This window comes from Octopus sinensis, linkage group LG6 (assembly GCF_006345805.1).
Source record: "Octopus sinensis linkage group LG6, ASM634580v1, whole genome shotgun sequence".
Lineage (NCBI taxonomy): Eukaryota > Metazoa > Mollusca > Cephalopoda > Octopoda > Octopodidae > Octopus > Octopus sinensis.
In genome coordinates, this window is record NC_043002.1 from 58,745,516 (window position 1) to 58,761,861 (window position 16,346).

At 40.0% G+C, this 16,346-nt stretch overlaps 1 protein-coding gene across 1 annotated transcript in view; it reads right to left on the reverse strand.

Annotated features, from left to right (window-relative positions):
• Positions 1 to 1,392: 1,392 nt before the first annotated feature.
• Positions 1,393 to 16,346, reverse strand: part of LOC115213444 (clathrin heavy chain-like) — a 179,621-nt gene continuing 164,667 nt past the window's right edge. The window contains exons 7-9 of the mRNA XM_029782420.2: positions 9,074 to 9,190; positions 5,340 to 5,513; positions 1,393 to 2,099 (exon numbers count right to left, since the gene is read on the reverse strand). Of these exons, the coding sequence (XP_029638280.1) occupies positions 1,656 to 2,099; positions 5,340 to 5,513; positions 9,074 to 9,190 (735 nt within the window). The 3' untranslated portion in view covers positions 1,393 to 1,655. The remainder of the gene's footprint in view (positions 2,100 to 5,339; positions 5,514 to 9,073; positions 9,191 to 16,346) is intronic.

Sequence of the window (16,346 nt, forward strand, 5' to 3'; positions counted from 1 at the left end):
TCAACTCTGACTCCGACTCCACAGCCCTGTGTGCGCATGTGCATATATATATATATATATATATATATATATTAGTGAAATACTTTTGAAAAACAAAATAATGCAAGCTCTAAATAAAAGTTTGATGGAACCCTCTATAAATGTAAATCAAAATGGAACCTAATTTTACAAATTAAAACAAAACAATCCATGCCACTAATGCATTATCCTCATCAATACACAGATTATAGATGGTGGCAGAGTCCTTTGGATATGAAAGATGGCTCAACACTACCCTTAGATATGAATCTTAGTCATATACAACATGCATATATCAGATTAATTCTACACTCTTCTATCACAAACATAATGAGAGTTCATGGTTTTGTACAAAATAAATGTAAACTCATACACACACACTCTCTCTCTCTCTACACACACAGACTGACTTTTACTCTTCATACATGCATATTAATTTTCAAATTTAGAATTTTTATATTTAAAACATAAAATTTGCTCCATTTTTTTTTCAGTCGCAAAAAAATAAACACAATATAAATGTCCTGACAGCTCACATCATTTTCCTTCCTTCACATGTAACTGCAGTCAAAATATGGTAACAATTCTTTTCATCGATTCCCATTTCAGACCAGGCGACTAGTTTGATGCATGCCAAAATATGCCAGTATGTTTATATTCTCTCTCTCTCTCTCTCTCTCTCTATACACACACACACACACACACACACATATATATATGCTAATATTGAACAGTGAGAATGAGTGCTCAACACCACACTGGTGGATAAATATTGTTTATGTGTGGATTAACAAGGTTGCCAATGGTTTCATGCAGACAGAAATCGTTTAACAATTATCAAGCTTGCCACATGGAAACGCTTGTACTCATCTCGATCTTGGATGAGAATCACAGACAAGTACCAATGTTTCAATGTGGTAGGCTTGATAATTGTTAAGAGAATTCTCTACATGAAACCATTGGTAGCTTTGTTAACCACAAATAAAATATGTATGTATACATACATATATATATATATATATATATATATATGCACGCATGCACACACACAAACACACACACATACACATATATATATATATACATTTATGCAAACATACATACATATTTCATATTACTCAGAAAGTCATGTATGCGTTTTTGCAGAGATATCACACACATCTCCATCCATTTTGCCGAACGCACATACATACTTATGTCTGCCTGCAGCACATGCATGCAACGACTGCTACAGCATGAATGTTTATTTGCACTGTTTTGCACAGAATTTTGCATTGAGTTGTTCAAAAACCAAACACTTGGGATAAAACAAAAAAACATTTTGGCAGTGTAGAATGTTATTCACAGTCAAGAAGGGAATAACCCTCATCTTTTTTTCTTTGGTTCATTTGGTTTGTTTGGTTGTTGTTTTTTCCCTCTTTTAATCTTGACTGTTCTGATTAAAGCTGCCTTATGTTTTTAGCGACATAGTATCAACTGTGTCTCATCTATATCTATATTCCTCTTCAGTGGTTTTTTACATATGGACAAATTAATCTTGCCTCATACAATGACATGGCATCAATGTCACGTTCTTGTAACTTTACAGGGAAATCTGAGATAAGTTCTAGATGCATCCATATGTTTTTCTCTGTCTGTTATGAATCACTTTCACTCACCTCCTCCTGACTGTGGCTACTTCGGCTGTCACTGTCTTCATAACAAATTGTCGGTAGACTGGACGGTGATAATAATAGGGGCACCTTAGAACAATCCTTCATCATGCTACTGCTACAACTAGTACTACAACTACTACTGCTAATAGGAGCAATACTGCTTCTTGTTGTTGTTGTGGTGGTTGTGGTGTTGTTAGTGGTTGTGCTGCGGTTGGTGTTGGTATTATTATTAACCTGGAAGCTCAAGTTGTTGTTGTTATTGTGGTTTTTGTTTTTGTGAGGAATCTGATCTTTCTTGCTTGATTCCTCTTTATTTTGTCCTTTCACAGCCATAACACGCTCCAGCCGGTTTGCTTGGTTTGCCCACTTGGCACTTTCTCGGATTTGGGCAATCAGAAGGTCTTTCTTAATGTCAACGCTTAATATCTGTTTGAAAGATAAAGAAGAAAATTAGTCAAGTGAAATGATACTGCACACACATGAGCACACACACACACACAGACTAGAACTCTGTCGGTTATGATAGTTGATCCAATAAATGCAACTGCCAGCTTGTGAAATTAAAGTGTAAGTGGCTGAGCGCTCCACAGACACACATACCCATAATGCTGTTCTCAGGGAAATTCAGCACGATATAGAATATGATAAGGCTAGCCCCTTTGTAATTGCTGGTACAAAACATTTTTGCCAGCTGACTGGACTGAAGCAATGTGAAATAAAATGTCTTGCTCAAGGACAGAACATGTTTCCAGGAATTGAACTCATGACCCTGAGTCAATTACCCTAACCACTAAGCCACATATCTTCACCCACTTACACACATGCACTCACACATATACACACACGTGTAAAAGGAAAACAACATTTGGTATCAATTTTTTTTTTTTATTTTATTTACATAAGCGTTTTCTGTTGAGCCCCAGGACACTAAGTTACCTAATTTCCAAGGTATATTATAACAAGAGCACTCAGAGAGCACAAACCTCTGCCAAGGCAACACCAACGTCCTCTCAACAATTAGCCACAAATGATTTTTAAAATGAGAATATCTGAAATAAACTTGACTGCTCTCACAAATAAGAATACTAAAAGTGAACCCAACCGCTCTCAAAAATTAAGTAAATAAACTGGAGAAATAATCCAGAATCCTTGCATGGTACCTGATCGATACCAAAATCTAATCAGTTTGTGCCAGTTATGAGGCCAAACATCCCTGAAAGCTTCATCTGAATCCATCCAGCAGTTCTTGAGATATCTTGTCCATGGACAAACAAACACAACTGAAAACAATACCTCCGCCTTCGCTAAGGCATAGGTACAAACAATATTATTATGCACAGTGCTCAGGTGCACTACAGCTCATCAAAGGTGCATGCACAGTACATAGAATTATGGTACAAAAGTCAGGAAAGTGATTGAGATCATAACATTCCCTTCAACAGGATTAAGGCTATGAATTTTTTGGTTTTTCCGAGGCAGGGTGGACAAGTCAATTACAATGACTCCCTCAGTATTTGACTGGTATTATATTTTATCAACCCCACCTAAGGAGTGAAAGACAAAGTCAACCTCTGTGGGATTTGAACTCAGAATGGGAAAAGCTGGAAGGAATGCTGTCAAGCATTTCGTTTGACATACTAACAATTCTTGCCTGCTTGCTGCCTTTTATTTGAGAATGACGAGGGAAAGTTTTGTCACTTAGATGCTATTAACTAGGGTCTTTAAAAACAGACCCATATGGTGTAGTGGTTAAGAGTGCAGGATACTAACCCCAAGATTCTGAGTTCAATACAAGGCAAAAACCTGAATAATAATATTAATAACATTGAAAAATTCCTTAAGAATGAGAACCCAGGTTCAAAATTTCCTCAAGACACCTGATGAAGGCTGGAGGGTATACCAGCCGAAACGGCGTGTTAACAACAAACAAGATGAGGACAAATATCCGTCAAATGTAAATAATTCCTTGTCTGTTTAATATAGGACTGTAGAAAGGAAATTGGTTTCAAAAGGTGAATTAAAACTAGGTTGCAATTCCAGGTGTGGGCTTTTGTTCACTACCTTGGTGAACATGCATGTAAACATACTTGCATGTATGTGCATACATACACACAGATAAACATACCAACGCACAAGAACTTATGAAAAACTGTAACATCCACTCAACACTTGTTCTTTATTAGTTATATTCACACATTCCTCACTTATTCTCCATCTCTCACTCTCTCGTACACTCTTCCAACCTCCACCCACATCCCCAGTTCTTTTGTGCCCTTTTACTTCTACTTACTCAAAACTTGAGGGCTCACACAAATGCCACCCCACTCTCTGTTATTTATATCCCTTCCTTGCCCCAGCCCAATCACTTCCACCCTCTCTTCTAAAATGTGAATAGCTATGTGGCCCTTCAACAGCAAGTAATCTGTTTTGCTTTGACCCCTTTGTCTCTAAGCATAAAGCTACTTCACCCAGGGTTCATAGTCTTGTAAGCAGCATAGCAACCTCACCTGTACAGGTGACAAGAAAATAGCCCAATATATGTTGTAAAAATTGTGTTGTTTAGAAAGGCATCATCTAAGGCAGTGGTTCCCAAACATTTTTGAACTGCCACCCGTTTGACACCCAAGCCAATTTCTTAGCGCCCCCACCCCAACTAACCATCACAAACACAGACCTCTTTCTGAAGCAAATTCAAAGCAACTGTACTTCACAAATAAAACTTAACCTAATGAACCCATTATTTTGTTTTACATGAATCACCACCCCATTATTGCCCCACTTTTCTTCAATGCCCCCTTGGAACTTTCCACCCCTCCCAAGGGGGCAATCCCACTCACTTTGGGAACCACTGCTCTAAGGGATAACACAGCCAATAGTCTTTTCTTATGTGAACATAGCATTCAGCCTGTTGCATCCATGGAAGTGAGTCTCTCTTTCTTGCGTGCATTCTTGATCTGGTTTTTGCCAATCAGACAGTTTTGTTTTTCCCCGATTGTTATAATAAATCTCTTCTCCAAATAAAACAAGTTCTTTTCTTCTTCAATGGAATTCAGTGGGTTATATTTTATTAGTCTAGTGTTCAATTTAGAGCATTGGGCTCATAATGATGAGGTAATGATTTCAATTCCTAAATTGAGCTGTGTATTGTGTTCATGAGCAAGACACTTTATTTCACATTGCTCCAGTTCACTCAGTTATAGAAATGAGTTGCAACATCACTGGTGCCAAGCTGTATCGGCCCTTTTGTCTTTCCTTTGGATAACAAGGTGCCATGGAGAGGGGAGGCTGGAATGCATGGGCAGTTGCTGGCCTTCCATAAACAACCTTGCCTGGGCTTGTGCCACAGAGGGGAACTTTCTAAGTGCAATCCCCTGGTCATTCACGACCTAAGGGGGTCCTTTCTTTCTACTCAAGGCCCAAGTAAGAATTACACTTTCAACACATCCAGCTACAGAAACTATGCCAAAGTAGACAGTGGAGCAACAAGGCAGTTCTTGGGCCGGTTGGATCCTGTCGAAGAATCCAACCCATGAAACAAAGACATTAAATGATGGTGTATGATATTGCTATTTTCTGTGTATAAAGTACATGAAGATCCCAACCAACCGACAAATCAATGAACAAAAGCAAATGGAAAAAGAGGGAAGAAACAAATGTTAACTTTACCCTTCCTGTCCGCGTGACCCCCAAAATTCCTTGAGAGATGCTGTTGAGCGTTGAAGTGAAGACGATGTCAATTGATACTCTGGTGACACAAAGACAAGCTGCAGTTTCCATGTCGCACAGGTAAAGGTAACCATATTTGGTCACCATGTAGAGAAGGCCATATTCTTCACTGACCTGAAGCAAACATTTTGAATATTTGTATTAAGAGTCTAAGCATCTAAATGTGTGTGTGAATATAAATTGAAGTAAAATGGTATGGAAAAAAGGAGAAAGCCAAAATGAAATCTTGACAAGGGGCACATTTAACCAAATTGGAATTTCTACTATAATACCCTACCAACCAAAGCCTTCTAAGTAGATTTGGAAGGAAGAAACTGAAAGAAGCCAGCTGTATATTGTGTGTGTGTGTATACTCTTGTATTGACATCATGTTGTTGTAAATGAGTACCACTGTCTTACAAGCAGTGTCCTTCATTTCCAGTTTTCTGTAAAAATGTCTAGCCATGGGAATAATATAACCTTACTTGGAAACAGGTAAAGGTTGGCATCATAAAGAGCATCCAGCCAGAGAAATTCTGCCTCAACAGATTCCATCAGACCCATGCAAGCATGGAAATATGGATGTTAAATAATGAATAAACAAGCTAAATTCATGTTAAGTTTTTGTATTTTAGCCTTAAGCAAATAGGTCATGGAAAGATTTGAAGTTGTCGAGTGAATGAAAGAGGAATATATCTTTTATCCACTAGACACAAATACCTGTCATCCTTAACAGCATACCCTAATGGTCTGGTTCCTATTTCTGACACTGAACTATAGATACCCACTAGCATAGCTAGAGTATGTGCCGCTCAGGGTCGCCCTTTCGTTTTCCAACCCTGGACTCCACAAAAAATACATATCACCTATGGCAAACCCAAAAGTACCACCCCCCTCCTAGCTATGCGAGTGTACACACCCATGACTTTTGGAAATATTTTTTTTTCACACCCAGAATTGTCAAAGTATGGATTATCTCTCCGCATCATGAGTTAAGTGCCAGGAAAATACATCCCTCAAAAATTCCATGCTTTCTAAAATTCACCAATACCACTCCTGGCGTAGAATGAGCTTTGGTCCTTTCAGGGTCGATGAATTAAGTACCAGTTAAACACTGGGGTCAATGTAATCAACTAGACCCCTGCCTCCAAAATTTCAGGCCTTGTGGCTTTAGTAGAAAGGATTATTATTATTATTATTATTATTATGTAGATTACAGCTTTTTCTATTTTTGAAGGTCATCAGTGGAGTAGGGACAATGCTGTGGTCTTATTGGATGCTGTCTCTGGTGTGTAGCAAATGTAACATCTACCAGTACACCGTGAAGACAAGACAACCATATTAGTGAGGATACGGCCATAACTAGAAGTCTTTCATTATCATCGAGTACTGTCAGAAGGTAAGCAGGCCTAGAAATACAAACATATTTTCTACCCTTCACGATGCAAACATGGAAAAATATATGTAACAATAAAAATAAATATAGTAATTAACTCCAAGGTATTCGTCCTTGGTTTTCCTGCTTTACTTTGTTGGTAAGGGGAGATAACTTTTCTAAACACAACAATACACACAACTTCCAAAATCAGTTAAAACTCTTTTCTCATAACAACTTGGTCATTGCAGTTGGAACCGCATTATAAAGAAGAAAAATACTGTTTTTAAATGTATAATAGTTAACGTTTTATTATTTATAAATAAGTAAAGAATCTGAATTGCAGAAATATGATTATTATTTGTGGGGGATGGGAACCTACGCTTCGATTTGACCTTAAACAGTTCTTTATGTGAGCCAAAGAGGGAACCTCTACATGGTTACTCAGCTTGCTAGATATAGCAACCAAATTTCTTTCAAGTCATAGCCTACAATATTAAAAAACGATGGACATACAGCACCCATGTTGGTGCCACATAAAAGAACCCGTGCTGGTGACAGGTAAAAAGCACCCCTGTGCTGATGCCATGTGAAATGCATCTGGGCTGGTGCCACTTGAAATGTTGTGGTGATGGTGCCACTTAAAAAGCACTCAGTACACTTTGTAAAGTGCAGAGTTCAAATTCTGCCAAAGTCGACTTTGCCTTTCATTTTGGTGGAGTCAATAAAATAGGTACTAGTTGATCGATCAACCCCTCCTCAAAAAGTATTGTTATTATTATTAAATTTCTCCAAGCTCCTTTACATAGAAGATTGTATTTATAATTTTAGTGCTTCCTTCGTCTAAGGGAGACAACTCTTTAAAGACTATTTCTTAATGCTTCAAAATTTGGCCGTTTTCCTTTGACATAAGCTTTTTAGACTTTAAGCCAATCCAATCTGGTAGCGACTTTAAAACTAAGCTGACTAAAAGAAGTTTAGCGATCGACAATCTATAACTGAAATAAAAAGACTTAAGTAGGTCTTGGTTTGGTTTATATTGGGATTAGTAACTCATTTACTGTATCATTAACTAATACAGCCTTCACGCTTTATCTTTTATTATCAATTTTTATCATACCATTAAGTTATTCCCACTGTAAGCACTGAATTTGTGTTGGAAAGCCTGTCCTTTGGAAATGAAATGCTATATTCTTGGGAAATATTCACTCTATCTAGACATTGGTTTAACATTCCCTGTTTTCATGGTCATATGAGTTGGGTTTCAATACATTGGCCCCAATGCCATTGCCGTCATCAATGTCATCAGTTTACCTGGACTTTCCATACTTACATGGATTGGGCAGGTCATTACAGTTTGAGTCTCCTATCAACGAGAATTACTACTCCAAAAACACTAGGAGCTTATACAGGTCATTTGCTTTGGATTCTACAGCTGGATGCCCTTCTTGACGGATACCATTAACAGATTGTATTGGATGCCTGGCTCATAAGGGCTGGTATCCCGGTTTCGTTGGCATATAAGTTTCCCACCTGGATGGGATGCCGGTCCATCACAGGTGAGTGGCTAGATGCAGGAGGAAATAGCAAGAGAAAGTTGTGGCAAAAGAGTCAGCAGAAGTTCGCCATTACCTTCTGCCAGAGCCTTCTGGAGCTTAGGTGTTTCGCTCATAAACACACACATCACTCAGTCTGAGATTCGAACCCGCAATTCCTCAATCGCGAGTCCACTGCTCTTACGACTAGGCCATGTGCCTCCACACAACACATTAGCCTTTAACAAGATTTGAACTGATGACTATATATGGTCACTAGTGTATAAGTACTTGAACTGACAGATACTGTGTCATTAATAAAGAAATAACGAGCTGCTGGTATAAAAGTGGACAGAAATAAATAACTGGTCCTCAGTAGTATAGTGGTAAATATTCCTGCCTGTCATGTGAGAGACTAGGGTTAGATTCCTGCTAGGGAGGCAATGTTCATTGTCAGATGGCAGTGCCCCAGCATGGCCACAGCGTTTGGAATGGAACACAAAAAGGAATAAATAGTCCTTTCTATTATAGGCACAAAGCCTGAAATTTAGGGGGAAGGGAGCCAGTCGATTAGATCAACCCCAGTACACAACTAGTACTTAATTTATTGGTCTCGAAATGACGACAGGCAAAGTCGACCTTGGTGGAATTTGAACTCAGAACGTACAGACGAACTAAATGCTGTTAAGCATTTTGTCTGCCATGCTGACGATTCTGCCAGCTCGCCACCTTAACAAAAAGGAAATAAAAAAGCAGAATAAATAAATGTAAGACCATTTGCATACCTGTATGGAGATGGGGAAGTCATAACGTTCTGTATCATCTGTAAACTGAATTTCTGTGTAACTGTTCCGAGGAGCAAAATTGCCATGTTTGTAAGGTCCCAGCTCTATTATGTGGATCTGGAGAAGAAGAAACACAAAGGAAAAAAGAAAAAAAAATCAAATATAATTACAAAGAAATAAAATGAGTAAAAAAAAAATGAAACAAAAAAATGAGTATGGCTGTGTGGTTAAAGAGCTTGCTTTGTAACCACATGGTTTCAGGTTCAGTCTCAATGTGCAGCATTTTGGGTAAGCATCCTCTACTATAGCCCTGGGGCCAACTAATGCCTTATGAGTGAACTATGAGGAAGCTTTAGGGCTTGTAATTCATTCTGCTCTGTTAAATATTTCCCCACACCCTCTGCCCCTAATTTTGCTGTAAACAGAGGAAAATTCAGCATAAAAAAAATAATAGATTATGCCAGTGGCATGTAAAAAGCACCATCCAAATGTGGCCAATGCCAGCACCTCCTTGACAGGTCCCCGTGCTGGTGGCACATAAACAGCACCATCTGATTGTGGTCAATGCCAGCAGCCTCTGGCCACTATGCTGGTGGCACATAAAAAGCACCCACTACATTCTTGAGTAGGCGTTAGGAAGGGCATCCAGCTGTAGAGACATTGCCAGATCAGACTGGTGCTTGGTGCGACCTCTTGGCTTTCCAGACCCCAGTCAAATCATCCAACCCATGTCAGCATGGAAAACGGACGTTAAACAATGATGATAATGTGTTCTCTAGTTTGCACTCTGATTTTGTGCCACCTTTATGGTGAAATTTCCTACAGCAAATTTTCCCCAAGGCAAAAATGTTTACAGCAAATATTTCAGACATGGGGCCCCTAACACCTAACCCTCCATCACTCCTCTGTCTATGGCACTACTTGACAGCTGTAATCACTTTAGAGCAGAATCAGTACAAACTGCTCGTCCCTATTTCTTTGCACAACCAGTTAGCTCCATCCTGGCTAGAACCTTCCACCTTTTATTCTCATTACCCCCTCACTTCCCTTCCCACATATCATCTCCTCCTTTGCCTTCAGCCGGTTCTTTCCTCTGTCATACTCCCATCTTATCACCTCACCTCACATGCCTGTAATCATTCTCAACACCTCTCCATATCCACCACCATGACCCACTCATTGCAGACACCCTTATCTACCCTCCCCACCACCACATCTCCCTCTCCAGTGCTTCTACACCTTGCACATCATCCCCATTAACTTCTGATCTACCCCCACCTCCCTGAACCCACTTCTATCTCTTTCACCTCACCCCTTCTTCATCCAGATATTTCCCTTCCCTGATCCACTGACCATACTCCTTTTGGCTTCCCCCTCCTCTCACAATTACTTTCATATTCTCCCCAGCTACCGCTGTCCATCCTTATATAATGTGGGGTAGCCACGTATCCCCTCCATAGCAAGACACCTGTGCTTGTTGCTCTATCATACTTTAGCCTCTCAGTATCTGGCGTAAAGCCCTTCCCTAACCCTAAAACTACTCCCCCGCCACTGCCCAGGCATCCAGCCATAGAAAACATGCTGGGGCTGGCACTGGGGCTCAGCACACCTGATCCTGTCAAACCAGCTGACCCATGCCAGCATCAAAAATAGATGTTAAATGATGATGAGGATTGTGTGTGTGTGTGTGTGTGTGTGTGTGTGGTGTGTGTGTGTGTGTGTGTGTGTCATATGTCTTTATGTTTGTCCTCCCACTGTTTGAGAATTGGTGCTGGTTTGTTCATATCCCTGTAACCTAGAAATTCAGGGAAAGAGATGTAAAAGTACAGGGTCAATTTGTTCAACTAAATCTTTCGAGGAGGTGCCCCAGCATGGCTGCGGCCCATCGGTGGGAACGAGTAAAAGAGAAATTTTAAACGATATACAGAGATAAAAATATTACATTTTTAATTAAAATGTAATTTCAATTTAGCACGATTTTCTCAAAGCAATGTAATTTTAAATGATAAGCATTTCTAGAAATACTAGAGTCAAAATTAGTTAAATAATGCTTAGGTTGATCATTATAACTTGGTAATTAACTCTCATTACCTTAACCTTTGGTGTGGATTAAGTAGGAACAATTTGAGATGTTTAATTAGCAAAACTGTCAGTTTAAAGTGGGAAATTAGTTCAAAACATTTAAAGTTAGAACATTTCAACTGTTGTTCTTAATTTGGCATTTTCTTTTCTGTCCTTTAATTTTTTGCTCTTTGAAACTTTCAGCTGATTTATGCTGTAGCTCTTGGTATTCACCATTTATGCTGTAGTTCTTGGTATTTACCATTCTTTTTTTTTTCTGAGAAGAGGAATGATAGACACAGCAGAGGTTGTCTGACAAGTACTTGAACATGTGTTGCTAGACCTAGTTTCATTTCTAATAGACATAATATTACAAGAATTTAAACAAAATGTAGCTACCATAAATAAACACATTTCATTATAATTAATTAACTGATTAATTAATTGTCGTTATTATTATTATTACTATTATTATTATAATTATTGTTTTAAATTTTAGCACAAGGCTTGCAAGTTTGTGGAAGGGGTTATATGTTCATTACATTGACCCCAATGCCTGACTGTGGAGGCATGTGGCTTAGTGGTTAAGGTGTTGGACTCATGATCGTAAGATTGTGGTTTCAATTCCTGGACCAGGCAATGTATTGTGTCTTTGAGCAAGACACATTTCACGTTGCTCCAGTCCATTCAGCTGGCAAAATGGACTAATCCTGTGACGGGCCGGTATCCCGTCCAGAGGCGGGGGAATATATATGCCATGGAAACTGACCCTCATGAGCCTGGCATGGCTCGAAAAGGAAACGTTTCTTCTTCTCCAATGCATGACTGGTACTTATTTTATTGACCCTCCCTCCCCTGCCCCCGAAAAGCCAAAAGGCAAAGCCAACCTTGGCAGATAGAAGTAAAGGCAGTAAGCTGATAGAGTCACCAAAGCTTCAGAAGGAATGCTGTGTGGTGTTTGCTGCAGCTCTTTACACATGTTCTGAATTCAAATCTTGTCCAGATGAACTTTGCCTTCAGAGAGAGAGAGGGGTGGGGAGAAGAGAGCGGTGGGAGAGGGAAGGTAAGAGTGAGAGAAGAGAGAGAGAGAGTGTGTGTGTGTGTGTATGCATGCATGCATGCATGCACACGCAGTGCATGTGTGTAAGCGTGCGGTGTGCTATTGTCTCTTTGCCCTTCACTTCAAGTGACAGTTGTAAACAAGAATGGGTGTCACTGTCATGTAAGCTGGGTGCTTCGTTTGTAATCATCCTTAGAAACATGTCTGGCCATGGGGAAATATCATGGGAACAGGTGAAGGTTGGCGACAGGAAGGGCATCCAGCCATAGAAAATCTACCTCAACAAATTCCATCCGATTCATGCAACCATGGAAAAGTGAACGTCAAACTGATGACGCTGATGATGATGATGACGACAATGGACTTCAGTATTCTTTACATTGAATGTGTTGCCCCCAATATTTTCCATATAGGCCATGGTGCCTCTAAAATTCCCTTAGAGTCAACAGTTCTATGGCTGACATCTACCCAACAGATGGACCTTGAAGGACATTCTAGTACTTAGTTTTGTCCTAGTCTGAGTTCAAATCTAACTGGATCCATCTTTGCCTTTCATCTATCTTGTAGGACAAGGGTAAAATAAATATTAATGGCCATGTCCATCCATAGAAAAGCAATATTTAAGGCATGGCTGTGTGGTTGGAAGTTTACTGCCCAACCCATCTACATGGTTCTCGGTTCAGTTCCACTGTGTCGCACCTTGGGCAAGTGTCTTCTATTATTGCCTTGGGCTGACCAAAGTCTTGTGAGTAGATTTGGTAGAGAGAAACTGAAAGAAGCCCATCGCATATTTTTGTGTGTGTGTGTGTGTGTGTTTTTGCTCCCCACCACCACATGGCAACTGGTGTTGGTGTGTTTACATCCCCATAACTTAGCAGTTTGGCAAAAGAGACTGACAGAATAAATACCAGGCTTAAGAACAGAAATAAATACTGACATCAATTCATTCAGCTAAAACAGTTCCTCAAAGCTGTGCCCCAGCATGGCCACAGTCTAATGACTGAAACAAGTAAAAGAAAAAAGAAGGTTTATTCACGATTCGGTTGGCTGTCTGATTTGGTGATCAATCACCGCTGTTCTTAAGTGGTTTGTGTATATTGAAGTATATCCATAAGTATATTTAGAATACCCCGAACAGCATGAGAGACTGGCATCTGGTTAAATGATTGATGAAAGGAACTCAAATATTTCCTGTTTGTCTTGTTGACTTTGCTTGTAAACAATCGTGTAAATGTGTGTGTAACACGATAAATCTACGACGAAACCATATTTATAAATGACATTATCTGATGCGATATTTTGAGGTAAATATATATCATCATCATCCTCATCATCGTTTAACGTCCGTTTTCCATGCTGGCATGGGTTGGATGGTTTGACAGGGGTCTGGCAAGCCAGGAGGCTGCACCAGTCTCCAATCTGATCTGGCAATGTTTCTACAGCTGAATGGCCCTTCCTAACGCCAACCACTCCGAGAGCCGAGAGTGTAGTGGGTGCCTTTTACATGCCACTGGCGCAGAAGCCAGACGGGGTGAAGTGGCTGGCATTGACCACATTTGGATGGTGCTTTTTGTTCCACTGGCACGGGAGCCAGATCGGCGACAGAAGCAAATTTTTTTTTGTACTTTTTTCAGTCATTTGACTGCGGCCATGCTGGAGCACCGCCTTTTAGAGTGGTGAAAGAGTACAGCAGGGATCACCACCATCCCCTGCCGGAGCCTCGTGGAGCTTTTAGGTGTTTTCGCTCAATAAACACACACAACGCCCGGTCTGGGAATCGAAACCGCGATCCTCCGACCGCAAGTCCGCTGCCCTAACCACTGGGCCATTGCGCCTCCATGTATATATGTATATATATTTTGAGGTAAATATATATATTTTTTTAGGTATATATATATATATATATATATATATAGATTCCTTATTTTATTTTTATTTGTTTCAGTCTTTGGACTGAGGCCATGCTGGGGCACCGCCTTGAAGGGTTTTAGTCAAATGAATTGATGTCAGTAATTTTGTTCTTAAACAGATGCAAGTATGGCTGTGTGGTCAAGAAGTTTGCTTCCTGACTATATGGTTCTGGGGGTGGTCCCACTGGGCAAGTGTCTTCTACAACAGCCCCTGACTGGCTAAAGTCTTGTAGGTGGATTTGGTTAAACAAATTGAAAGAAGCCTGTTGTGTTTGTGTGTGTGTATGTGCAGGTGTGGCTGTGTGGTAAGAAACTTGCTTCCCAACCACATGGCTCTGAGTTCAGTCCCTCTGCATGGCACCTTGGGTAAGTGTTCTACTACTATAGCCTGAAGCCAACCAAAGCATTGTGAATGGATTTGGTAGATGGAAACTGAAACAAGCCCATCATATGTATGTGTGTGTCTTTATCTCTGTGTTTGTCCTCCCACCATTGTTGGACAACCGATGTTGGTGTGTTTATGTCCCTAAAACTTAGTGGTTTGGCAAAAGTGACCAATAGAATAAGTACTAAAGCTTACAAAGAATAAGTCCTGGAGATGATTTGTTCGACTAAAGGTGGTGCTCCAGCATGGCTGCAGTCAAATGACTGAAACATGTAAAAGAGTAATTATTTGCATGTGTGTTTGTGTGTGTGCATGTGTGTGCATGTGTGTGCACATGTGTGTTTGCATCTCTTAATCTTGATATGTGATAGTTGTAAATGAGTGTCACTGTCATACAAGCAGTGTCTTTCATTTCCAGTATTCTATGAAAGCATGTCTGGCCATGGGGAAACATCACTTTGCTTAGAAACAGGTGAGTGCTGGCAGCAAGATGGCATAGGGCTGGAGAAAACCTGCTTCAATAAATTCCATCTGACCAATGCAAGCATAGGAAAGTGAATATTAAAATGATGACAATGATATATATATATTGCCAGCATTGCCCTACTGGCACATGTGCTGGTGGCATGTGAAAAACAACATTCGAGTGTGATCGTTGCCAATGCCATCAGACTGTCTCCCATGCATGTAGCACATAAAAAACACCAGTTAAGCATGGTTGTTGCCAGAACTGCCTGACTGTCCCTCATGCCGGTGGTACGTAAAAGCACCCACTACACTCTCGGAGTGGTTGACATTAGGAAGGGCATCAAGCTGTAGAAACTTTGCCAGATCAGATTGAGCCTGGTGCAGCCTTCTGGCTCACCAGTCCTCAGTCAAACCATCTAACCCATGCCAGCATGGAAAGCAGACATTAAACGACAACGATGATGATGATGATGATATATAAATTCCTTTTCTGTAAAGCATAGCTGGAAAAATCAATCAATATAAGCCCCGCCTACACCCCCACACACAACATCCTCAAGTCTAGACAGCTCAGGAAACAGCAACGACAATATTTATGTTAAATAAAACAAAAAATATACTTCTGACATAGAGTTAACATGTTTGAATATTTCTTCCTTTATTATTATTATTATTAATATCCTGTTGTAAAATCTTCCTCTTATCCTTAATATTTGTGGCATATTTGTCCCTTAGTTTGTATTAAATACTGTTGGACAGTTCACGTGTAGGCCAAAGGTCGCACGCGCGCACACACACACACACACACACACAGACAGAGAGTATTGCAAACCTAATCCTGGAGTATCTGATTATAACTTAAATCTGAGACCGAAATATTACAGACTCGAATACAGAAGAATTATTTTTGTGCTGACATTTTCATTGATACTATTTTCAGTTACCAGCTATTGACCATTACATATCAGACGGGCAAGCTGGCAGAGTTATTATTACTGTGCCAGACAAAATACTCAGTAGTATTTCTTCTGGTTCTTAATGCTCTGGGTTCAAACGCCACCAAGGGTGACATTGCCTTTCATCCATTGGTGCAGGGTGAATAAAATATGCGCCAATAGAGCCCTGGGAGTGGGGGTCTGTGTAATCAACTCCTCATCACTTTTAAATCTGTTAGCCTTGCGTCTTAATTAGAAAAAGTTATTAAGTATAAAATAGCAGGTATGGTGGAGTTTGCTTTCCAATCACATGGCTCTGGGTTCAGTTCCACTGTGACATCTTGGGCAGAAGTCTTCTAGTACGGTCCCAAGTTGACCAATGTCTTCTGAATGAATCTGGGAGACAGTTAAATGGAAGAGACCTGCCATATAGATCTACACACACACAAACACA